This window comes from Elephas maximus, chromosome 16 (assembly GCF_024166365.1).
Source record: "Elephas maximus indicus isolate mEleMax1 chromosome 16, mEleMax1 primary haplotype, whole genome shotgun sequence".
In the NCBI taxonomy this organism is placed as follows: Eukaryota; Metazoa; Chordata; class Mammalia; order Proboscidea; family Elephantidae; genus Elephas; species Elephas maximus.
Genome location: NC_064834.1, coordinates 37,772 through 63,314, shown reverse-complemented (window position 1 = coordinate 63,314; position 25,543 = coordinate 37,772). Strand labels below are relative to the sequence as shown.

General features: G+C 40.5%; 1 protein-coding gene across 1 annotated transcript in view; it reads left to right on the top strand.

The window, feature by feature from the left end:
- LOC126059296 (anthrax toxin receptor-like) overlaps positions 1 to 25,543 on the top strand; it is a 158,208-nt gene that overhangs the window by 132,303 nt on the left and 362 nt on the right. Inside the window, exons 14-15 of the mRNA XM_049854949.1 lie at positions 24,689 to 24,758; positions 25,327 to 25,405. Of these exons, the coding sequence (XP_049710906.1) occupies positions 24,689 to 24,758; positions 25,327 to 25,405 (149 nt within the window). The remainder of the gene's footprint in view (positions 1 to 24,688; positions 24,759 to 25,326; positions 25,406 to 25,543) is intronic.

The window sequence follows — 25,543 nt, the reverse complement described above, 5'->3', positions numbered from 1 at the left end:
GGAGCTACAGAGCTTTGGAACCCTTGCCTCAGCAGGGTAGATGTGGGCTTTAGGCTCTAGGAGCTGAGAGACCAAGAAACAGGGAAGCAGAAGGTAAAGAGGCAAGGAACACAGGAAGGTGAACTGCCTCAGTCTCAAAAGATGTGTCCACGAACTCTGAGGTTTCAAAGGTGCAACTATGGCCTCTGGTGTTTCTTAGGATGGAGTCACCACTCAGATGAACTAGACCGAGGAAGCAGAGTTGCTGTCCCAGTGGTCCTGGAATGTGGAGCTGAAGCCCAGACCCGAGGGGCCTCCACTCAGAAGCTAGAGAGTGTGGCCAATTCCTAGAGTCTGGAGGGCAGGGCCATTGTGTAAATTCTCTCAGAATGGAGGATTATTTTCAAAGCCTTGAGGGCTAATGTAATGTGTTCTGCTGACTTGCTTGGTGCCTGTTATCCCTTCTTTCCCTCCAATTTTTCCCGTTTGTAATGGAAATATCTACTTTGTGGCTGTTGCACAATTGTACTTTGGAAGCAGATAACTTGAATTCTAGATTTCACAGATGAAGAGGAATTTTTGGATTTTGGACTTGGAGTTGGTTTAAGACTTTCTGCTATCATATGATGGTGTGAATATGTTTTACATGTGGTAACGACATGAATTTTTGGGGGTCAAAGGCTGGAATGTCATGAATTGAGTTATATCCCCCAATAATACCTGTCAACTTGGCTAAGTCATGATTCCCAGTGTTGTATGATTGTCTACCATCTTGTTATCTGATGTGATTTATGCCCTGAATTTGAACTTCTAGCCTACTAGACTGTGAGAAGATAAATTTCTCTTTGTTAAAGCCATCCACTTAAGTTATTTGTATTATAGCAGCACTAGATGACCAAGACATGGTCCTACAGGAAATGCTAAAGGGAGGCTACAGCGGGAAAAGCAATGTAACTAGACAGTAGTTTGAATTTATAATATACAAGAAGAAAATTAAATTCCACTGAAGGAAATGTCTTGAAAAGTATTAGGGTATTTTTGGTTCACAAATACAGCTGGTATGTCCTTCATGCTTTATAATGGCAAATGCATTAAAAAAAAAAAAAAAGCCATATATATATATATAAAATACTAAAATAAATTCAAATTTAAATTACAGAGTATCAAGATCAAAAGTCATTGGTGATAACAACAACATAAATGGGGTAAGGGAAGGATTGGCATAAGTATAAAGTTTTTGTATGTTACTGAATTTAAGTTGGTATTAATATAAACCAGGTTGTTATAAATGTAAGGTATTAAATGTAATCTTCATGGTAACCACAAAGAAAGTAAATAAAAAATTACACACAAAAATAAAGAAGAAGAGAAAGAAGCAAAAATCTTCACGAAGAAAAAATGTGTATACAATAGAAGTCAACACTGGAGTAAATGAGCGACAAAGAAGGTAAGTCACAAAAACTGAACAACAAATGGCAGAAATAAGTTGTCCTTTACCAGTAAATGCTGTGAATCCAAATCCATTAAACACTCCAAAAAGTTCGAGCATGGCACACTGAATTCAAAAAAAAGAAATGACCCATTTATATGCTTTCAACGAGAGATAACTTTGGCACAAAGATACAAATAAAAGTGAAAGCATGGGAAAAAAAGTCCATGTGAACAGTAATAAAAAAACAGCAAGCATGGCAATTTTAATGTTAGATAAAATGACTTTAAGTCAAAATCTAAGAGACAGAAAAGCATACTATATAATGATTTTTGTTGTTAGGTGCCACCAAGTTGGTTCCAACTCATAGCAACCCTATGTACAACAGAACAAAACACTGCGCAGCCCTGCACCATCTTCACAAATGTTGCTGTGTTTGAGCCCATTGCTGCAGCCACTGTGTCAGTCCATCTGTTTTTTGCTGACCCTCTACTTTATGAAGCATGATGTCTGTGATGGTTAAGGTTGTGTGTTAACTTGGCTGGGCCATGATTCTCAGTGGCTGATAGTTGTATGATGGTGTGAGCACTTCGTGATGAGATTTGATATTATGTGATCACCTCCATGGTGGGATCTGCTGTGAGTAGCCAGTCAGGTGAAAGGGAGTTTCCTTGGGCATGTGGCCTCCATTGAATATAAGCGGATATTCTGGCAAGGTTTGTGGGCTTTTGCTCGTCCTGGATCCTGCAACTGGCCCCTGTTCATCTGACCTCCGGTTCTTGAGACTTGAGCTAGCAGTTTACCTGCGATCTTGCCTGCCAATCTTTGGGATTCGTCAATCTTCATAGCCTGTGAACAAGAGCCCTGCTCTCTGACCTGCCAGTCTTGGGGTTTGCCAGACCCTGTGGCTATATTCATCAGGAGAAGCCTCTATCCTAACCCACAGACTTGGGATGTTCCAGCCTCTACAACCATGTGAGCCATTTTCTTGATATAAATTTCTCTATATATTTATATGCTTTACTGGTTTTGCTTCTCCAGAGAACCCAGCCTAAGACATTTGGTACTGAGAGTGGTTCTAGGGAAACAGAGTTGTAAGGATGAATTTTCTAAATTGGTTCTCAAGTCTGGTTAGTCTTAAAGATGTTAATGACTCTACTTCCAGTAGTAAAGAGGGCACTGTTAATCCATGGCATGAGGTGGCAATTCGGATACACAAAATATCACCGCCAATAGATCAAGTATTGGTTAAAGCTGAGGCTATGGGTGATAGCATGTGTGATACCTTTCTACAGATTTCTTAGATTGAGAAGTATAAGGAAGCTGGTTGGTTAGTCCTACTTTTGCTAGACAAACTGGTAAAAAGAAGTGATGCACCCAGGGCTTCAGAGTCAAAGCTCAAGTGTCACATAAACAACCTCAAAGTTTCCACTTGTGCTTTGAAAGAAAGCCTCATTTCATGCAGTAACAGAGCTCATATTGCCAAAACCAAACCCAGAGTCTTATTGTCAGAGTAACTGAATTACAGTGCCAGCTCAACTGCCAACCTCAAGAGATGTCTGAAGTTAAAGTGAGGGCATTGATTGGGAAGAAATGGGACCCTGAAGCTTAGGATGGGGATATGTGGGCAGATAATCAGGAAGCTAGAGAAATTGAGCCCCTAAATTCCATTGAATCACTCCCGCCAACAGAACCAGTCCTTTCACTCCCATCTACTAAACCACCCTGCCCAGTAAAACCATTATCCCCTCCACTTCTATCTAATGAGATTAACCCAGCTGCCTCTAAAGAGCACTTGTCTGAGTCATTGCCTGGGGCATCGCCTGAGGCAGATGCTTTATCACACTATGCTGAATGTTCTCAAAACAGCTCCTCACTACCAATTTTGGCTTCTAGACCTATAAGTCCCAGCAAGCCCCAAAAGGTGAAATACAAAGTGTGACCCAGGAGGAGGTACACTACACTCCGGAAGAACTGCTTGACTTTTCTAATACATACAAACAGAAACCTGGGGAATGTATGTGGGAATGGCTATTAAGGATGAGGGATAATGGTGCAAGGAACATGAATATGGATCAGTCTGAGTTTATTGATATGGGCCCACTAAGCACAGATTTTTCACTCAGTGTTTCAGCTCGAGAAGTTAGGAAAGGATCTAACAGTTTATTTGGTTGGGTTGCTGAAGCATGGATTTGATGGCCTGACTATATCAAGTTGAAGTACCAGACCTGCCTTGGTATACTGTGGAAGAAGGAATCCAAAGGCTTAGGGAAATTGGCATGCCAAAGTGAATTTATCAGGTTAGGCCCATAGACCCACTCATGGAGTGCCCAGAGGAAGCACTTTACCACAAGTGTGAGAAAACAAATTTGTAAAGGGAATCCCAGCATCTTTGAAGACTGCTGTGATTGCTATTTTATGTAAATCAGATTTGACAGTGGGAACTGCCCTAACTGAATTAAGGCACCCAACTTGAGTGGAGCTGATTGAACCCCATGGTAGTAGGGACCAAATGGCTGCACTCAATCAACACAGACAAGGTGGGCGTGGTTACAGTAAGGGACAATGGAGTCAAAGCAGTAATCAGAATAGTCTGACTCATATGGACTTATGGTGTTGTTTAGTCACAGTGTCCCTAGGAGTGAAATAGATAGGGAATTTACTAAATATTTATTTGATCTGTACAAACAGATGAATTTTAGGTCAGGGGAACAGCGGTCTAACTCGAATTCCCAGAATAGAAACTCACAGTCCCTCAAATTCCCAGATTTGAGTGAATTTAAAGACCCACAACCCCTTGAATGAAGGGGAGGCTGGGTCCCTTTGAGGAAGGACTCCAATACACTGCCAAAAAATTGTAGTGTTAATCTTTCTCCTAGCCTTTCCCAAAGGGATCTAAGGCCTTTTATGAGAATGACTGTTCAATGGGGAAAAGGAAATAATCAGACTTTTCAGGGATTACTGGATACTGGCTCTGAACTGACACTAATTCCAGGAGACCCAAAACATCACTGTGGTCCACCAGTCAGAGTGGGGGCATACGGAGGTCAGATTGTTAATGGAGTCTTAGCTCATGTCCATCTCACAGTAGGTCCAGTAGGTCCCAGAACACATTCTGAGGTGATTCCCCCAGCTCCAGAATACGTAATTGGAATAGATACACTCAGCAACTGGCAGAACCCTTGACAAATGGAGTAAAGGCTATTATGGTAGGAAAAGCCAAGTGGAAGCCATTATAAATGATCCTAGGAAAATAGGAAACCAAAAGCAATACCACATTCCTGGAGGGATTGCAGAGATTACTGCCACCACCAAGGACTTGAAGGATGCAAGAGTGGTGATTCCCACCACATCCTCATTCAACTGACCTGCTGGCCTGTGCAGAAAAACAGATGGACCTTGAAGAATGACAGTGGATTATTGAAACCTTAACCAGGTGATGACTTCAATTGCAGCTGGTGTTCCAAATGTAGTCTCATTGCTTGAGCAAATTAATACATCTCCTGGGACCTGGTATGCAGCTATTGATCTGGCTAATGTCTTTTTCTCCGTACCTGTTTCAAAAGACAGAAGCAGTTTGCCTTTAGCTGGCATGGCCAGCAATACACCTTCAGTTGTCTACCTCAGCGTTACATCAACTCTCCAACCCTATGTCATAATTTATTCTGCAGGGACCTTGATCACCTTTCGCTTTCAGAAGACACCACACTGTCCATTACATTGATGACGTGATGCTGATTGGACCTAGTAAGAAAGAAGTGTCAATGACTCTAGTCTTACTGGTAAAACAATTGCATGCTAGAAATTAATTCCACAAAAATTCAGGCACCTTCAGCCTCAGTGAAATTTCTAAGGGCCCAGTGGTGTGGGGCATGTCGAGATATTCCTTTTAAAGTGAAGGATAAATTATTGCATCTGGCTCTTCCCACAACTAAAAAGGAGGCAGAATGCCTAGTGGCCTCTTTGGATTTTGGAGGCAACATATTCCTCATTTGGGTGTGCTACTCTGGCCTATTTCTCAAGTGACTCGAAAAGCTGCTAGCTTTGAGTCGGGCCCAGAAATAAGAGAAGGCTCTGCAACAGGTTCAGGCTGCTGTGCAAGCTGCTCTGCCACTTGGGCCATGTGATCTGGCTGATCCAATGATGTTTGAAGTGTCAGTGACAGGTAGAGATGCTGTCTGGAGTCTCTGGAAGGCCCCTCTTGGTGAATCATAGCACAGACCCTTAGGATTTTGGAGCAAAGCCCTGCCGTCCTCTGGAGATAACTACTCTCCTTTTGAGAAACAGCTTTGGCTTGTTACTGGGCTTTAGTAAAGACTGAACACGTAACCATGAGACACCAAGTCACCATGTGACCTGAGCTGCCCATCATGAACTGAGTGTTGCCTGATACACAGAGTCATAAAGTTGGACATGCACAGCAGCCCTCCATCATTTAATGGAAGTGGTATATACAAGATCAGACCTGAGCAGGACCTGAAGGCACAAATAAGTTGCATGAGGAATTGGCCCAAATTCCCATGGTCTCCACTCCTGTGACATTACCTTCCATCTCCCAGGCTGCACCTATGGCCTCATGCAGAGTTCCTTATGATCACTTGACTGAGGAAGAGAAAACTCATGCCTGGTTTACAGATGGTTCTGTGCGATATGCAGGTACCACTCGAAAGTGAGCAGTGGTAGCACTTCAGCCCCTTTCTGGGACCTCTCTGAAGGACAGTGGTAAAGGGAAGTCCTCCTAATGGGCAGAACTTCAAGCAGTGCACCTGGTTATTCACTTTGCTTGGAAGGAGAAATGGCCAGATGTGTGACTATATACTGATTCATGGGCTGTGGCGAATGGTTTGGTTGAACGGTCAGGGACTTTGAAGGAACATGAGTTTGTTTTTTTTTTTGGTTCTGGGTAATGAAAAGTTGTATGCCAACAAATTAGATAACTTAGAGTATGTGGACAAGTTCCTTGAAACACATAAACTTCCAACATTGACTCAAGAAGAAATAGTGGCTCTCAACCCATAGCAAGTGAAGAGGTTGAATCAGTATTCAGATACCTCCAAAGAAAGAAAAAATCCAGACCAGATGGCTTCATTGGAGAAGTCTACCCAACATGAATAGAAGCGACTCCAAACCTACATAAGCATTTCCAAAAAGTAGAAGTGGAGGGAGCACTTCCTAACTCATTCAATGAGGCGAGTATTACCCTGATACCAAAGCCAGAGAAAAACACCACAAGAAAAGAAAATTACAGACCAATATGCCTAATGAATATAGACACAGAAATCCTCAACAATATACTAGCAAACTGAATCCAAAAACATATTAAAATATTATACAACAAGATCAAGTGGGATTTAACCCAGGAATGCAAGAGTGGTTCAACATTAGAAAATTAATGTAATACACTGTATTAATAGAACAAAGGAAAAGAACTACATGATCATCTCAATCAATGAAGGAAATCATTTGAGAAAATGCAGCACCATTTCATGATGAAAACACTCAACAAGATAGCAACAGAGGGGAAATTCCCCAATATAATAAATAGCATTTATGTAAAACCCACAGCTAACATACTCATTGAAGAAAGACTGAGAGCTTTCTTATTAAGATCAGGAACAAGACAGTGATTCTCCATCTCACTACTGCTATTCAACATCATCCTGGAAGTCCTAGCCAGAGATATTAGGCTACAGGGAAAACTATCCAAATAGGAAGGAAGAAATAAAACTGTCCCTTTTAGCAGATGACATGATCCTATAGACTGAGAACCTCAAAGTTTTCCCAAGAAAGCTATTAGAACAAATAAATTAATTTAACAAAGTGTCAGGGTGTATAAGGTAAACACAAAAATCAGTTGGGTTTCTATACATCAACAGTGAGTAAGCAGAAAAGGAAATTAAGAAAATATTACCATTTAATATAACATCTAAAATAATAAAATACCTAGGAATAAATTTTACCAGAAAGGTGAAAGACTTGTAAACAAAAGAAGTATAGAACATTACCAGAAGAGATTAAAGAATAACTAAATAAATGGAAGGATATTATGTGTTTGTGGATTGGAAGGCTCAATATAGTTAAAATGTCAATACCTCATAAAGCAGTCAATAAATTCAATGTAATCCTGTCAAAATTCCAAAAAAACTTTTTTGCAGAAATGGAAAAGCCAGTCCTCAAATTTGTATGGCTGGGCAGGGAACCTGAATAGCTAAAGCAATCTTGAAGAAGAAGAAAGTAGAAGGACTCACTTCCTAATTTCAAAATACTTATAAGCACAGTATTTAAATCAGCCTGGTACTGGTATTATAATAGACACAGACCAATGGAATAAAATTGACAGTGCAAAAATAAATCCATGTATCTATGGTCAACTGAATTTTGACAAGTGTGTTACATGCATTCAGTGGGGAAAGAAAAGTCTCTTCAATAAATGGTGCTGGAAAATTTGGATTTCCGTATACAGAAGGATGAATGAGGATCCGTGACTCATGCCATACAGAGTAACCCATTCAAAATGCATCAAGGACCTGAATGTGAGACTAAAACCATAAAATTCTTATCAGAAAACATAGGAGCATGATTGCAAGACCTAGCTTTTAAGGATAGATTATAGATATGACAGCAAACCCAGGAGCAGTAAAAGACAAAGCAGATTAATGAAATCTCATAAAAATTAATACTTCATTAGAGAACTTTATAAACAAAGGTAAAGAGAAACTATAGTCTGGGAGAAAATTTTGGGGAACCATATATTTGATAAGGGTCTAATATACAAAATATAGAAAAATAAACTACAACTGAACAACTGAAAGACAGATAACGCAATCAAAATATGGGCAAAAGATTTGAACAGACATTGCACCAAAGAGGATATTCAAATGGCCAAGAATCACATGAAAAGATGTTCAACATCATTAGCCATTAAACCTATTGCCGTTAAGTCACTCAGACTCATAATGGCCCTATAGGAGAGACTAGGTGGCATAGTTGTTAAGTGCTACAGTTGCTAAACAAGAGGTTGGCAGTTTGAGTCCCCCAGGCGCTCCTTGGAAACCCTATGGGGCAGTTCTACTCTGTCCCATAGGGTCACTATGAGTCAGAATTGACTCGAGGGCAGCAGGTTTTTTTTTTTAAATAGTTTCCAAGGCTGTAAATCTTTACAGAAGCAGACTGCCACGTCTTTATCCTGTGAAGAGGCTGGTGGATTCAAACCTCCAACCTTCTAGTTAGCACCCAAGCTCTTAACCACTGTACCACCAGGACTCCTCCATTAGCCATTCAAACCAAACCCAGTGCCGTCGAGTCGATTCTGACTCATAGCGACCCTATAGGACAGAGTAGAACTGCCCCATAGAGTTTCCAAGGAGTGCCTGGTGGATTCGACCTGCTGACCCTTTGGTTAGCGGCCGTAGCTGTTAACCACTACGCCACCAGGGTTTCCATTAGCCATTTAATTTAGGGAGATATAAATTAAAACCACAAAGAGATACCATCTCATTCCCATTAGAATGGCAAAGATAAAAACAAAAATGGAAAGCAGAAGGTGTTGGAGAGGTTGTGGAGAAATTGGAATACTCATACATTGCTGGTGGGAATGTAAACGGTGGAGCTGTTGTGAAAAACAGTTTGGTTGTTCCTCAATAAATTTAACATAAAACTACCATATGACCCAGCAATCCCTATCCGAGGCATATACCCAGAAGGAGTGAAAGCAGGAATACAAACAGAAACCTGTACACCAATGTTCACTGCAACACTTTTCACAATAGCCAAAAGGTGGAAACAATCAAAACGTCCCTCAATATATAAATGGATCAGCAAAATATGGTCTATACATACAATGGATAACTACTCAGCTGTAAAAAGAAATGAAGTCCTGATGCCATGCCACAACATGGATGAACCTTGAAAATATTATGTGGTGAAATAAGTCACAAAAGGACAAATACTGTATGATCTCACTTAATATCATATAAGCAAATATACAGAAACCAAACATTTTTAATGGTTACCAGTGGTGGGAGGGGGAGAGAAAGGGAGATTTTTTTGCTTAGGGAGTATTGAGTTTATGTTAGTGGTGGTAGAATAATTTGGAAAAAGATATTGATAATGGTTCCACAACATAAAAAATGTAATCAGTGTCACTGAAATATACATGGAGAATTGTTGAATTGGCAAATGTTTTGTTGTGTATATTTTTACTACAATGTAAAAGAACATCAGAAAACCTGGAGGCGTAGTGGTTAAGTGCTACAGCTGCTAACCAAGAGGTCGGCAGTTCGAATCCACCAGGCGCTCCTTGAAAACTCGATGGGGCAGTTCTACTCCATCCTGTAGGGTCATTATGAGTCAGAATTGACTCGACGGCAGTGGGTTTTTTTGGAAAAGAACATTAAGAAGTTAAGTCGTAACAGATACAATGCAATCCTGATCAAAATTCCAACAACATTCTTTACAGAAATGGGAAAGCTAATCCTAAATTTTATACATAAAGACATGAGACCCCAAATAGCCAAAGCAATTTTGAAGAACAAAGTAGGAGACCTCATACTTCCTGACTTCAAAACATATTACACAGCTACAGTAATCAAAACAGACTGGTACTGGTTTAATGATAGACACGTAGACCAATGGAATAGAATTGAAAATCCAGAAATAAATCCAAATATCTATTGTCAATTGATTTTCGACAAGGGTGCCAAATCCATTCAATTGGGAAGGAAAGTCTCTTCAACAAATGGTGCTGGCCACGCTGGATTTCCGCATGAAGAAAAATGAAACAAGATTCATAGCTCACACCATACACAAAAATTAATTCAAAATGGATCAAGGACCTAAATGTTAAATCTAAAACCATAAAGTTCTTGGAAGAGAATATGGGAGCAAACCTTTGTAATCTCATGTTTTTTCTTCAATTATCAAACACAACAATGAATGCATGAGCAACAGAAAAAAATAGGTAACTGGGAAATCATAAAAGTTCAATACTTATGTTCATAAAAAGAGTAAAGAGACAACCTACAGACTGGGAAAAAATCTTTGGAAAAATATAACTGATAAAAGGGTCTAATGTTTAAAACATATAGAAAATTACAGTGTAACAAAAAAATATAAATAACCTGATCAAAAACTGGGCAAAGGACATGAACAGACACTTCACCAAAGTGGCTATTCAAACGGCCTACAGACACATGAAAAGATGTTCAACATCATTAGCCATTAAATACAAATCAAAACCACATGAGATACCATTTTATTCTCACTAGGATGGCCACCCTCACACATCCGTCAGTTTGTCATAAAGTGTTAAAGAGTAAAGATCTCACTTTAAGGACTAAGGTGCTCCTGACCCAAGCCATGGTGTTTTCAAATGCCTAATATGTATGCGAAAGCTGGCCAATGAATAAGGAAGACCAAAGAACTGATGCTTTTGAATTGTAGTGTTGGGAAAAAATACTGAATTTATCATAGACTGCCAGAAGAATGAACAAATCTGTCTTGGAAAAAAGTACAACCAGAATACTCCTTAGAAGTGAGGATGGTGAGACTTTGTCTCACTTATTTTGGACATGTTATCAGGAGGGATCAGTCCCTAGAAAAGGATATCATGCTTGGTAAAGTAGAGGGTCAGCAAAAAAGTGGAAGACCCTCAATAAGATGGATTGACACAGTGGCTGCAACAATGGGCTCAAGCAAAACAGCAATTGTGAGGATGGCACAGGACCAGGCAGTGTTTCATTCTGTTGTACACAGGGTTGCTATGAGTTGGAACCGACTTGACTACACCTAACGACAAGGATGGCCAAGGTTTTAAGAAATGGAAAATAGTAAGTGTTGAAAGGGATGTGGAGAAATTGGAGCCCTCATCCATTGCTGGTGGGAATGCAAAATTGTACAGCCAGTGTAGAAAACAGTCTGGTGGTCCCTTAAAAAATTAGAGGTAGAGCTGCCATATGATCCAGTGATTGTACTTACTCCTAGATATATACCCTAGGGATCTAATAGAAGTGACATGAACAGATATAAGCACACTTGTGTTCATCACAGCACTATTTACAATAGCAAAAAGATGGAAACAACCTAAAGTGACCATCAACGGATGCACAGATAAGTAAAATGTGGTAATACATACAATGGCATGCTACTCAACAATAAAAATGAGTTCCCAAAACATCTTGGAACATGGATGAGCTTGGAGGATGTTATACTGAACAAAATAAGTCATTTACCAAAAAAAACAAATATTGTATATTTTCACTTTTATGAAATGACTTGAACAAGTAAATATACAAAAATTAATGTCATTAGTGGTTACCAGGAATGGGGGCTGGGGAGAGGGGTAGTCACTGTCTAGATGGTAGACACTTGTTATTTTTGGTGATGGGAAAAGTAACACTGAATGAGGGTAAAGTGTACACAGCTTGACAAAGAAAAATTATGTTCACTAAAAAGTACACAAGAAAAAAGTAACTGTTGGTAATTTCTGTAGCATATATAATTTTGAAACAACAGCTAAAACAACCAAAAAATATATGTGCAGGAATATATGTATGTATGTACCAAAAAAAAAAAAAAATCCATTGCCATCGAGGTGGTTCTGACTCATAGCGACCCTATAGGTCAGAGTAGAATTGCCCCATAGCATTTCCAAGGAGCGCCTGGCAGATTTGAACTGCTGACTTTTTGGTTAGCAGCTGTAGCACTTAACCACTACGCCACCAGGGTTTCTATGTATGTATGTAGGCGTACACAAATCCTCATAAATGGACCAATAAACAGAGAAAATATTGAAGCTGTCAAGGATTTCATTTTACTTGGCTCCACAATACCACCCATGGAAGCAGCAGCCAGGAAACCAAATGACACATTGCATCGGGCAAATCTGCTGCAAAAGATCCCTTTAAAGTGTTAAAAAGCAAAGATGTCACTTCAGGACTAAGGTGCACCTGACCCAAATCATGGTATTTTCAGTCACCTCAGCTACATGCAAAAGCTGGATGAATAAGGAAGACCAAAGAAGAATTGATACATTTGCATTATAGTGTTGGTGAAGAATATTGAATGTACCATGAACTGCCAAAAGAACAAACAAATCCGTCTTGGAAGAAATACAGCCAGAGTGCTCATTAGAAGAGAGGATGGCAAGATTTCATCTCACTCACTTTGGACATGTTATCAGGAGGGACCAATCCCTGGAGAAGGACATCATGCTTGGTAATACAGAGGATCAGCGAAAAAGAGGAAGATCCTCAATAAGATGGACTGATACAGTGGCTACAGCAATGGGCTTAACATAGGAATGATTGTGAGGATGGTGCAGGGTCAGGCAACATTTCATTCTGTTGTGCATGGGGTCACCATGAGTTGGAATCAACTTCACAAAATCTAACAACAACATGTATATATGTGTGTAAATATAGGTGTATGCATATGTATATGCATCTATGTGACTATGTGTACAAGTGTTCATATATACAGTAAAGCACATGGGGGGCACGGTTAGATATAACCAGACACCTCATGGGATTGGATTTCCGGGTTTGAAGGATTAGAACCGTAGTCTCATGAGACGTCTTGGTCAGTTGTTATAGTTCATAAAGTTATGTTCTACGTCTTAGTTTGGTGAGTAGTGTCTGGGGTCTTACAAGCTTGTGAGCTGCCATGTGAAATACAACTATTGGTCTCTACTGGTCCAGAGCAAAAGGGAAAGAAGGAAACCAAAGACTCAAAGAAGAAACTAGTCTAAGGACAAATAGTCTACACAAACCACAGCCTCGTCTACCCTGAGACAAGAAGAACTAGATGGTGCCTGACTACCGCTTCTGACCATTCTAACCCGGGCCACATTAGATAGACCCTCACAGAATGGGAGAAAAATGTGGAACAGAACCTCAAACTCCTAAAACAAAACAAAACAAAAAACAGACCTACTGGACTGGTTGAGACTGGAGGACTCCCTGACACAATTGCCACGTGCCCCCCATGTGCTTTACTGTATATATGAACACTTGTACACATAGTCACATAGATGCATATACATATGCATACACCTATATTTACACACATATATACATGTTGTTGTTAGATTTTGTGAAGTTGATTCCAACTCATGGTGACCCCATGCACAACAGAATGAAATGTTGCCTGACTCTTCAAACCTTGAACCGAAACTAACCCCTAAGGTCACCTTGTAGCTAAATAACAAATTGGGTCAAAAAATTATGAATATCACCAATAAGTACTGTGATCCTTTTAAAAAATTCCCTATATCAGACCCACCGGTCAACAATTACTTTAAAACAAAAATGAGAATGTAAGGGGGCAGGGAAACTAGATTAATGGAAATGGAATAACCAGAACGGAAAAAACAAGAATGTTTATACACTGTGAAGAATGCAACCAATGTCACTGAACAACTTGTATAGAAATTGCTGAATGAAAACCTAAACTGCTGTGTAAACCTTCACCCAAAACACAATGAAATGTTATTTAAAAAAAAAAAAATAGGCTGGTGGAGCCAAGAAGGTGAGCTAATCAGATGCACTAAACCATCCTGCTGTAACAAAGACCCGAAAAACCAAGTAAAACATACAAATATCAATCCTGGAACCCTGAACCTCAAATGAAGGGATAAAGTATTACATCATAAGTCACTGAGAAGATGAAACTAATGGAAAATGGGGAAAGAATAGAGATATGGATTGGAGGCTCCCAGCCAAATGGCATGACTCAGCATGGCCATCTTGGAGTAAAACCAACAACCTAGCGCACAGAAAGCACCTTGACGGAATTCCCAGTAAGAGACAGAGGTATGGTGTGGACACATACGGGCTAAGTATGACCATGTTTGCTGGCTGCAACTCAAGGAAGAGCCCAGACTCTCTCACCCAATAACCACAGAAGCGTGCTCCTACGGCCACCAACCCTCTGGTAAACAGCAGTTATAACTGCCCCATCCCGGCAACCTGGACTGCCGGGAAGCACAGTACTAACCCACCCTATTGCCCTCCTCCATTCAACCACCCCCTCTGCCCCTGACTTTGCCTCCCCCTCCTACCTCTCAGCTCCACTGGCCATGGCCCTGAGGGGAACTGGCCCAATCCTCAGGCCCTTCTCTGCCGGCTCTGGAACCCTCCCGCTGCCCACCACAGCCCCAACGGGACCCACCACCTCCAGACCCCTCCTGCTACCAGCCGTAGCATTACGCTGCAGACAAATGACTCATCTCCATCCTTTCCCCCTCTGCTGGACTGAATGTCTCAGAGACAGCAGATAATATCAAAACAGATTAAAAAATAGGACAAGATGGCTTAAGCAAGTGACAAAATAAAGCACCAGTTGACTTTCCAGCAGAAGAAAAGGCCATGGAACTACCTGATAGGAAATTCAAAAGTTTAATATTCGGGGATTTCCAAGAGATTAGTAAAGAGATGAAGAAAAACACAGACGAAATCATGGAAAACACAGACAAAACCAACCAAAACATAGCCAAAATCAAGGAAAACACAAAGCAATAGAATAATTCTGGAAAATAATACAAGAACAAGTTGTCAAAATAAATGAACAATTAGAAATCATACAAAAACAGCAGCTAGAAATTCAAAGGATAAACAGCAGAATTTCAGAAATGAACAATGCAATGAAAGGTTTTAGGAGCAAATATGAAACAATGGAAGACAGAATCTGCGAAACTGAAGACATATCAATGGATGCCATTTTGAGGAAAAATCAGAGAAAAGAATGAAGAAAATCTAAGAACTACGTGGGATATAGTCAAGAGCAAAACTTTGCGCATGATCAGGGTTCCAGAACAGATGGAGAAAATGGACAACACAGAGAGGATCATTGAATATTTGCTGGCAGAAAACCTCCCTAACATCATAAAAGATGAAACACTGACCATCCAAGGAGCACAATGAACCCCATATAGGATAGACCCCAAAAGAATATCACCAAGGCATATCAAAATCACAGTCACCAAAATCAAAGACAAAGAAGGAGTCCTGAGATCAGCTCAAGAAAAATGAAAAGTAACATACAAAGGGGAAATGATAAGACTAAGTTCTTATTATTTGGCAGAAACCATGCAGACAGGAAGGCAATGGGATGATATATATAAAACCTTGAAAGAAAAAAATTTCCAACCAAGAATTATGTATCCTGCAAAACTCTCTCTCAAATAAAATGGTGAAATTAGGGCATTTCCAGATAAACAGAAATGAATTTGTAAAAGCCAAACTGAACTTGAAAGAATTATTAAAGGGAGTGCTTTGTTTAGAGAACCAGCAACATCAGACAACACAACCTGAATCTAGAACACAGATCAGTATCAGCCAAATACTGACCTAGGTAATGAACTCTTAAGGACAAAACAAAACTAAAAGATTCAAAATAGGGAACTAATGACATCAATTTGTAGATGACCACAATGTCAGAACACCCTTTTAAGGGGGGGGTGCACAATGTAGGTATAGAACTTTCAAATGAAGAGGAAGTCAGGTGATATCAGGTAATAAAAAACTGGTTCAAACTTAGGAAAATAAGGGTAAATTTCAGGTAACCACAAAGAAAGTTAACAAACATATCCATCAAAATAAAGAAGAAAAACAAAGTCTCAGTAAACACAAAATCTACAATAACAAAATACATGAAAAGAAATTTCACAAACAAGAGGAACTCAACACAGGAGAGTTAGAGGAGCAAAGAAAATGTTAGCACCATAAAAAAAGCACAATAAAATGACACCAATAAACTCACACCTATTGATAATCACACTGGATGTAAATGGCTTAAATGCACCAATAAAGAGACAGAAAGTGACTAGATTAAAAAAATGGCCTATCACCATGCTACAAGAGATACATCGTAGACACAAATATGTACATATATTAAAAATCAAAGGATGGAAAAAGTATCAAGCAAACAGCAACCAAAAAAGAGCAGAAGTGGCAATACTACTCTTAGATAAAATAGACTTTAAGGCAAAAGACATGGAAAGACATATAATTCGTGGCTAGGATTCAGTGCTTTCACTGCTGTGACCTGGATTCATTTCCCAGTCAGGGAAGACTTTGGAGCCTTGGTGGTGCAGTGGTTAAGAGCTCAGCTGCTAACCTAAAGGTCAGCTGTTCAAATTCACCAACCACTTCTTGGAAACCCTGTGAGGCAGTTCTACTCTGTCCTATATGGTCGCTATGAGTTGGAATCAACTTGATGGCAATAGGTTTGGTTTTAACTGGGCAATCCACCATGATGAAATAATCATAATAAATATCTATGCACCCGACAACAGGGCTCCAAAATAGATAAAACAAACTCTAACAACACTGAGAAGAGAAATTGACAGTAGGAGATTTCAACACACCACTCTCGGTAAAGGACAGAACATCTAGAAAGAAACTCAGCAAAGATACAGAAGATGTAAAGGCCACAATCAACCATCTTGACATCACAGGCATATATAGAACACTCCATCCAACAGCAGCAAGGCATGCATTGTTTTCCAGTGCACATGGAACATTCTCCAGAATAGACCACATCTTCGGCTACAAAGCATCCCTCAACAAAATCGAGAACATTGAGGTAATTCGAAGGATCTTCTGATCACAATACCATAGAAGTAAAAATTAATAACAGTGCAAGAAATATAATCAAATACACAGAAACTGAATAATACCTTCCTTAAAAACCACTAATAGAAGAAATGAAATATGAAATAAAAAAAAAATGTCTAATCTAGAATCAGATGAGAATGAAAACACATCATACCAAAATCTTTGGGACACAGCAAAGGCAATGCTCAGAGGTGAATTTGTAGCAACAGGCACACACATCAAAAAAGAAGGGACAAAATCAAAACGTTAATGCTACAACTTGAACAAATAGAACAACAAAAGAAGCCCACAGCCACCAGAAGAAAGGGAATTATAGACCAATATCTCTCATAGATGCAAAAATTCTCAACAAAATTTTAGCCAGTGGAATTCAACATCTTAAAAAAAAAAAAAAAAAAACCACTACCAAGTGAGATTCATACCAGGTATGCAAGGGTGGTTATGTATTAGAAAATCAATCAACATAATCCACCACATAAATAAAACAAAGAATCACATGATCATCTCAATCACTGCGGAAAGGCATTTGATAAAATCCAAAACCCATTCCTGATAAAAAGTCTCAGTAAGATAGGAGTAGAAGGGAAATTCCTCAACATAATAAAAGGCGTGTATTAAAAACCAAGATCCAACATCGTTCTCAATGGAGAGGCTGAAAACATTAACCCTGAGAATGGGAACAAGACGAGAATGCTCTTTATCACCACTCCTATTTAACATTGTGCTGGAAGTTCTAGCTAGAGCAATAAGGCAAGAAAAAGAAATAATGGACATCCCTATTTGCAGATGATATGATACCATACATAGAGAACCCTAAAGACTCCACAAGAAAAATACTGAAACTAATATAGACTCCACAGAGTAGCAGGTACAAGATAAACATACAAAAATCAGTTGGATTCCTATACATTAATAAAGAGAACTATGAAAGGGAAATCAGGAAAGCAATAGCATTTATAATAGACCTTAAAAAAATAAACAAAATACTTAGGAATAAATATAACCAGGGACATAAAAGAACTATACAAGGAAAACTACAAAACTACTGCAAGAAACCAAATGAGACCTAAGTAAATGGAGATACGTACCATGCTCGTGAATAGGTAGACTCAACATTGAGAAAATGTCAGTTCTACCCAAAACGATCTACAGATGTAATGCAATCCCGATCCAAATACCAACAGCATTCTTTAACAAGATGGAAAAACAAATCACTAACTTTTATATGGAAAAGAAAGAGGCCCCAGACAAGGAAAGCATTATTAAAGAGGAATAAAGTAGGAGGGCTCGCACTACCTGGCCTCAGAACCTACTATACAGCTACAGTAGTCAAAACAGCCTGGTGCTGGTACAATGACAGACACATTGACCGATGGAACAGAATCGAGAACCCAGATGTAAATCCATCTACCTACAGCCACCTGGTCTTTGACAAAAGCCCAAAGCCCATTAAATGGGGAGAAGACAGTCATTTTAACCAATGGTTCTGGCAAAACTGGATGTCCATCTGTTAAAAAATGAAACATGACCCATACTTCATACCATACACAAACACTAATTCAAAATGGATCAAAGACCTAAATATAAAACCAAAAACTATAAAGACCATGGGAGAAAAATAGGGGCCCTAATACATGGCATAAAGAGAATACAAACTTTAACTAACACTGCACAGACACCAGAAGATAAACTAGGTAACTGGGTACTCTTAAAACTTTATGCTCACCAAAAGACTTCACCAAAAGAATAAAAAGAAAACCTACAGACTGGGGAAAACATTTTCGCTATGACATATCTGACAAAGTTCTAATCTCCAAAATCTACAGGAAAATCCAACACCTCTACGACAAAAAGACAATCTAATTAAGAAATGGGCAAAGGACATGAACAGATACTTCACTAAAGGAGACATTCAGGTGGCTAACAGACACGTTCAGAAGAGGATTCAGAAGGGGACATGGAACGAGGGATATCATTGCTGATGTCAGGTGGATTTTGGCTGAAAGCAGAGAATACAAGAAAGATGTTTACCTGTGTTTTATTGGCTATGCTAAGGCATTCAACTGTATGGATCATAAAAAAATGTGGATATAATTGCAAAGAAAGGTAATTACAGGACAATTAATTGTGCTCATACAGAACCTGTACGTGGACCAAGTGGTAGCCATTTGAACAGAGCAATGAGATAGTATATGGTTTAAAATCAAGAAAGGCATGCATCAGGGTTGTATCTTTTCATGGTACTTAGTCTGTGTGCTGAGCAAATAATCTAAGAAGCTGGAGTATATGAAGAAAAATGTGTCATTAGGATTGATGGAGAACTCATTAACAACCTGCAGTAGGTAGAATGACACAACCTTGCTTCCTGAAAGTGAAGAGGACTTGAAGCCCTTACTGATGAAGATCAAACTACAGCCTTCAGCATTTATTACACTTCAACATAAAGAAAACAAAAATCCTTACAAGTGAACCAATAAGCAACATCATGATAAAGGAAGAAAAGATCGATGTTGTCAAGGATTTCATTTTGCTTGGATCCACAATCAATGCGCATGGAAGCAGCTGTCAGGAAATCAAAAGATGCACTGCATTGGGCAAATCTGCTGCAAAAGACCTCTTTAAAGTGTTCAAAAGCAAAGATACCATTTTAGGACTAAGGTGCACCTGATCCAAGCCATGATATTTTCAATTGCCTCGTATGCATATGAAACTGGACATGAATAAGGAGGACCAAAGAAGAACTGATGCCTTAGAATTATGGTGTTGGCAAAAAAAAATACTGACTATACCATAGACTGCCAGAAGAATGAACAGGTCTGTCTTGGAAGAAAATCAGCCAGATTGCTCCTTGGAAGCGAGGATTGCAAGACTTTGTCTCCACGTATTTTAGACATGTTGTCAGGATGAATCAATCCCTGGAGAAAGACATAATTCTTGGTAGAGGGTCAGCAAAAAAGAGAAAGACCCTCAATGAGATGGATTGACACAGGGGCTGCAACAATGGGCTCAGACATGACGATCGCGAGGATGGCAGAGGACCAGGCAGTGTTTTGTTCTGTTGTACATAGGGTCGCTATGAGTCAGAACTGATTCGTTGGCACTTATCAACAACAACAGACACATGAGGAAATGCTGGCAATCACTAGCCATTAGAGAAATGCAAATCAAAACTGCAATGAGATACCATCTCATCCTGACATTACTGACAATGATTAAAAGAAAAAAACAAAATAAAAAATGTTGGGGAGGCTACGGGGAGATTGGAACTCTTAGCACTGCTGGTGGGAATGCAAAATGTTACGCCCATTTTTGAAAATGGTATAGTGCTTCCTTAAAAAGTTATAAATAGAAATACCATATGATCCAGCAGTCCCACTCCTAGGAATATATACTAGAGAAATGAGCCGTCACACAAATAAACATATGCATCCCCATGTTCATTGCACCATTATTCACAATAGTAAAAAGATGGAAACAACCTAAGTGCCTATCAACATATGAATGGATTAAAAAAAAAAAACTCTGGTGCATACACACAATGGAATGCTACACAATGATTAAAGAACAATGATGAATTTGAAACATCTCAACATTGATGTATCTGGGAGACATTATGCTGAGTAAAATAAGTCAATTACAAAAGGACATATACTGTATGAGACCACTATTATAAAAATTCATGAAAAGCTTTACACAAAGAATCTTTTTTTTTATTGTACTTTAAGTGAAAGTTTACAAATCAAGTCAGTCTCTCATACAAAAGCTTATACACACCTTGCTATGTACTCCTAGCTGCTCTCCGTCTAATGAGACAACACACTTCTCCTCTCCACCCTGTATTCCCTGTGTCCATTCAACCAGCTCCTGTCCTCCTCTGCCTTCTTGTCTCACCTCTAGACAGGAGCTGCCCACATAGTCTCACGTGTCTACTTGAGCCAAGAAGCTCAGTCCTCCACAGTATCATTTTCTGTCTTATAGTCCAGTCCAATCCCTGTCTGAAGAGTTGGCTTCGGGAATAGTTCCAGTCTTGGGCTAACAGAGAGTCTGGGGTCCATTATCTCTGGGATCCCTCTAGTCTTATTCAGACCATTAAGTCTGTTTTTTTTAATGAGTATTTGAGATCTGCATCCCACTTTTCTCCTGATCCATCAGGGATTCTGTGTTGTGTTCCCTGTTGGTGCAGTCATCAGTGGTAGCCAGGCACTATCAAGCTCTTCCGGTCTCAGGCTGAGGTAGTCTCTGGTGTATGTGACCCTTTCTGTCTCTTGGGCTCATATTTACCTTGTGTCTTTGATGTTCTTCATTCTCTTTTGTTCCAGGTGAGTTGAGATCAATTGATGCATCTTAGATGGCCACTTGCTAGCGTTTAAGACCCTAGATGCCACTTACCAAAGTGGGATGCAGAACATTTTAATATATTTTGTTATGCCAGTTGACCTACATGTCCCCTGAAACCATGGTCCTCAGACCCCTGTCCCTGCTACTCTGACCTTTGAAACGTTTCATTGTATTCAGGAAACTTCTTTGCTTTTGGTTTACTCCAGTTGTGCTGACCTCCTCTGTATTGTGTGTTGTGTATCCCTTCACCTAAAATAGTTCTTGTCTACTATCTAGTTAGTGAATCCTCTCCCTCCCTCACTCCCCAACCTCATAAACATCAAATAATATTTTTTCTATGTTTAAATTTTTTCTTGAGTTCTTATAATAGTGATCTCATACAATATCTGTCTTTATGCAACCGACTAATTTCACTCGGCATAATGCCTTCCAGATTCATCCATGTTATGAGCTGTTTTACGGATTCATCATTCTTAATTGTTGCGTAGCGTTCCATTATGTGAATATACCATAATTTATCCATTCATCTGTTGATGGACACCTTGGTTACTTCCACCTTTTTGCTATTGTAAACAGTGCTGCAATGGACTTGGGTGTGCATATATTTGTTTCTGTGAGGGCTCTTATTTCTCTAGGATATATTCCAAGGAGTGGGGCTGCTGGGTCGTATGGTAGTTCTATTTCTAGCTTTGTAAGGAACTGCCAAATCGATTTAAAAAATGGTGGTATCATTTTACATTTCCACCAGGAGTGTATAAGAAAAAAATCTTTGATGGCTTCAAGGGTGGGGAAAGATGGGGAGAGAAAAACACTAACTAATATTAAGTAAGTGGTAACTTTGGTGAAGGGTAAGACGTTTATGCAATACTAGGAAAGTCAGCGCACCTTGACCAAGGCAAAATCATAGAAGCTTCACAGGCAGGTCCAAACCCCCTGAGGGATCAAGTTACTGGGCTGAAGGCTGGGGACCATGGTCTTTGAGGACATATAGCTCAATTGGCATAACATAGTTTGTAAAGAAAATGTTCTACATCTGACTGTGGTGAGTAGCATCTGGGGTCTTAAAAGCCCATGAACAGCCATCTAAGATATATCTCCTGGCCCCATTACGGCTGGAGCAAAAAAAAAAGAAACAAAAGACACAAGGGAAAGCTTAGTCCAGAGGATTAATGGACCATAACTGCCACAGCCTCAACCAGACAGAATCCAGAACAACTAGATGGGACCCAGCTACCACCACTGACTGCTCTGACAGGGATCACAATAGAGCGTCCTGGACAGAGCAGGAGAAAAATGTAGAATGAAATTCTAATCCACAAAAAAGACCAGTTTCTGATGTGTCAGAGACTGGAGAAACTCTGAGAGTATGGCCCCTGGATACCCTTTTAACTTATTACCAAAGTCACTCTCAAGGTTCACCCTTCAGCCAAAGATTAGACAGATCCATAGGGTCTCTGTGAGTCAGAATCTAGTTGAGGGCAACGGGTTTTTTTTTTTTTTTTTTTTAAATAGGGCAAACAGTAACACAGGTGAGGAATGTGCTTCGTAGCTCTATCATGTATATGAGACTAAATGGGCACGCTAGCCCAAAAGCAAAGATAAGAAGGCAGGAAGGGACAAGAAAACTGGACAAATGGAAATGGGGAACCAAGGTCGAGAAGGGGAATGTTGACGTGTCATGGTATTGGCAATCAGTGTCACAAAACAATTTGTGTATTAATTGTTTAATGAAAAACTACTTTGCTCTGTAAATTTTCACCTAAAGTACAATTTTAAAAAAGAAAAAAAGTTAGGTCCTAATTAGGGACCTCTTTTATTTGATTAAGGACAACGCCAACAGGTTTGGTTTTGGATTTGTTTTAAAGTTTAAATGTTCAAGTAGTCACACCTAGACTCTTATCTCATAAAAATTAGACAGTATTTATAAACAGGTTACAAGCCTGTTCTAAGCAAATTTTAAAAGAATAATTTTATAACATATCTTCTTTTGGGAAGATGTTTCTCGAAAGTGTCTCAGGAGAGTGTCAGCCATGCACTGTTCAAGGTTTCTCTGGCCACGTGTCCTCCCATCACCCCATGGTCACTACTCTTGGGTGCCAAATAGGAACATGCAGGCAGGCATCTGATCATTTAGTGCCCGTGGCAGAGTGGTAGTTCTGGCCTCAGTCTTACTCCTGATCCTTGGGAAGTCTGGGTCATCATAAAGGCCAAGGACAAAGATTCTTCTGGAGACCCAAAAGTCAGAACCACTGAGGCCTCAGAGACCATTCATTCCAACATCCAGAGAGGAAGATGGGATCCAGGAAGCTGACACAGAGCATGTAGGGAGACAGTAGGAAAGCCATCCTGAGAAGGGAGCTTTGCTCTTGCTGCTTTGCCACAGTTGAGGGGACTGCGGGGGATGTGCATGAAAAGAGTGTACGTTCTGGAGCTGTCTGCACCTTGTGAGTCCCACTTCCCAGGCCCCTACAAAAGACAAAAAGCAAAAACCAACTACCCTATTCCCTCCTTGGGCTTCCCCATCTCAGCAAATAGCACCACCATCCATCCACACTTTCAAACACCTGGATGTCATCCTAGGTTACTCTTTGCTCCACTTCCACCACCAGTGCTGGTGCAAGTCCTCTTGCTTCTATATCCAAAACACATCCAGAATCTCCGAGGCCCCCTCGCTGACCCCGCTGACCTCTTTCCCTCCTCCACAAGCTGAGCCTCTCACAGCCTGGAACACTGTTCCCTCAGACCTCACCTTGGCTGGGGCCACATCTTTTGGTCTCAGCTCAAATGTCATGTCCTCAGAAAGGCCTTATTTTTAATGGAAAATTTCAGCCATATACGAAAATAGGAAGACTTGTGTAATGAACTTGAAGTCCCTGTGGTCTTTTAGTAGCTGTCAGCCCACATCCATCTGGTTTCTTGATACCCCCACATTGCATCATTTATGTGTAAATATTTCCATTTCTCTAAAATACAAATTGTAGCTCTCAAAGCTAGGGCAGGTCACCAGTTCCTGAGCAGCTGCCCCTTCTCCATTCTCTATCCCTTCCCTCTCTTCATGTCATCACTACACTTCTCACTCTGCCATTGATTTTGTTCTTATGTTATTGTCCCTTTCCCCGTCCAGTCCCTAGAATATGAGTCCCTGAGAGCAGGGTCTCTGCCCACATAGGGCCTGGTGCACAGCAGGTGTTCAGCAAGTACCTTTGAGTGGGAGAAGGCATCGAGAAGCTGGGGTCTGTCAGTGTCTGCTCTGCTTGCCAAGGGCAGAGAGGTGAAGATGGGTGGACTGATGTGTCATTGACATTCTTCTCGTGTGGTTTTGTTTTAGATGAAAATGCGATCACTGTGGAAGAAAACACCGTAACTTGCCCAGGACCACTGCTGGAAGAAGCTGAAATGTACGTGCCCTTGTTGGGGACCCTAGTGGGCAGGAGACCAGGTGGGTAGAGTCTGCCTCCATTGGGTGTACAGAATGTGGGTGCTGCCTCTGTTGGGCAGCAGTGTGTGTGTCCAGGGGAATAGGACTCAGGGAGCCCTCACCTGCTCTGTTGGTGGACCCCAGAGCTGTGCAGAGACCCAGGCTCTGTTGAGGAGGCCAGGACATGGGTGTTGCTGTGCCTGAGGAATTGTACCTTTGCTCCCGGTGGTGTTTTGGAGCCAAGCTTACCTGTCCTGTGAATATGGAAGAGCAAACATTTTGGTCACCTTGCCCATGGCTGCAGCAGCATCAGACTGGTGCAGGGCCCTCCCTGCCTGGCCCGGGCCTCTCTTGGTTTTCATTGCAGAGGTCGGCCCCACCGTGCTCTGGGGAATGAAGGTGCTTTGTCCATGCTATTGACTTTCCAGGCCTCCAAACACCTTATTTTCAAAGTCGTTGCAGTGAGGAGAGCTGTGGGAGAGGTGTGAGTCAAGGGCAAGAAATGTATCTCTGAGGCTAGTGGTCACCGTCTGCCCTTTGTGCTTCAGGACTGTCTTTGTTGAAGTCAGCCTGAACAATGGGCTCAACTTCCTCTCCAATGACCTCAGCATCACTAGCACCAAGTGTGTGAGTACCTGGCTGGGTAGGGGAGAAAGGCATTGCATTTGCCCCCCTGGGGCTTATTCCAGAGCCCCTAAGGGATGGAGACACACTCTGGGAGGCAAGAAAGGGAAAGGGGCAAGCTGTCCGCTGAGGTGTGCAGAC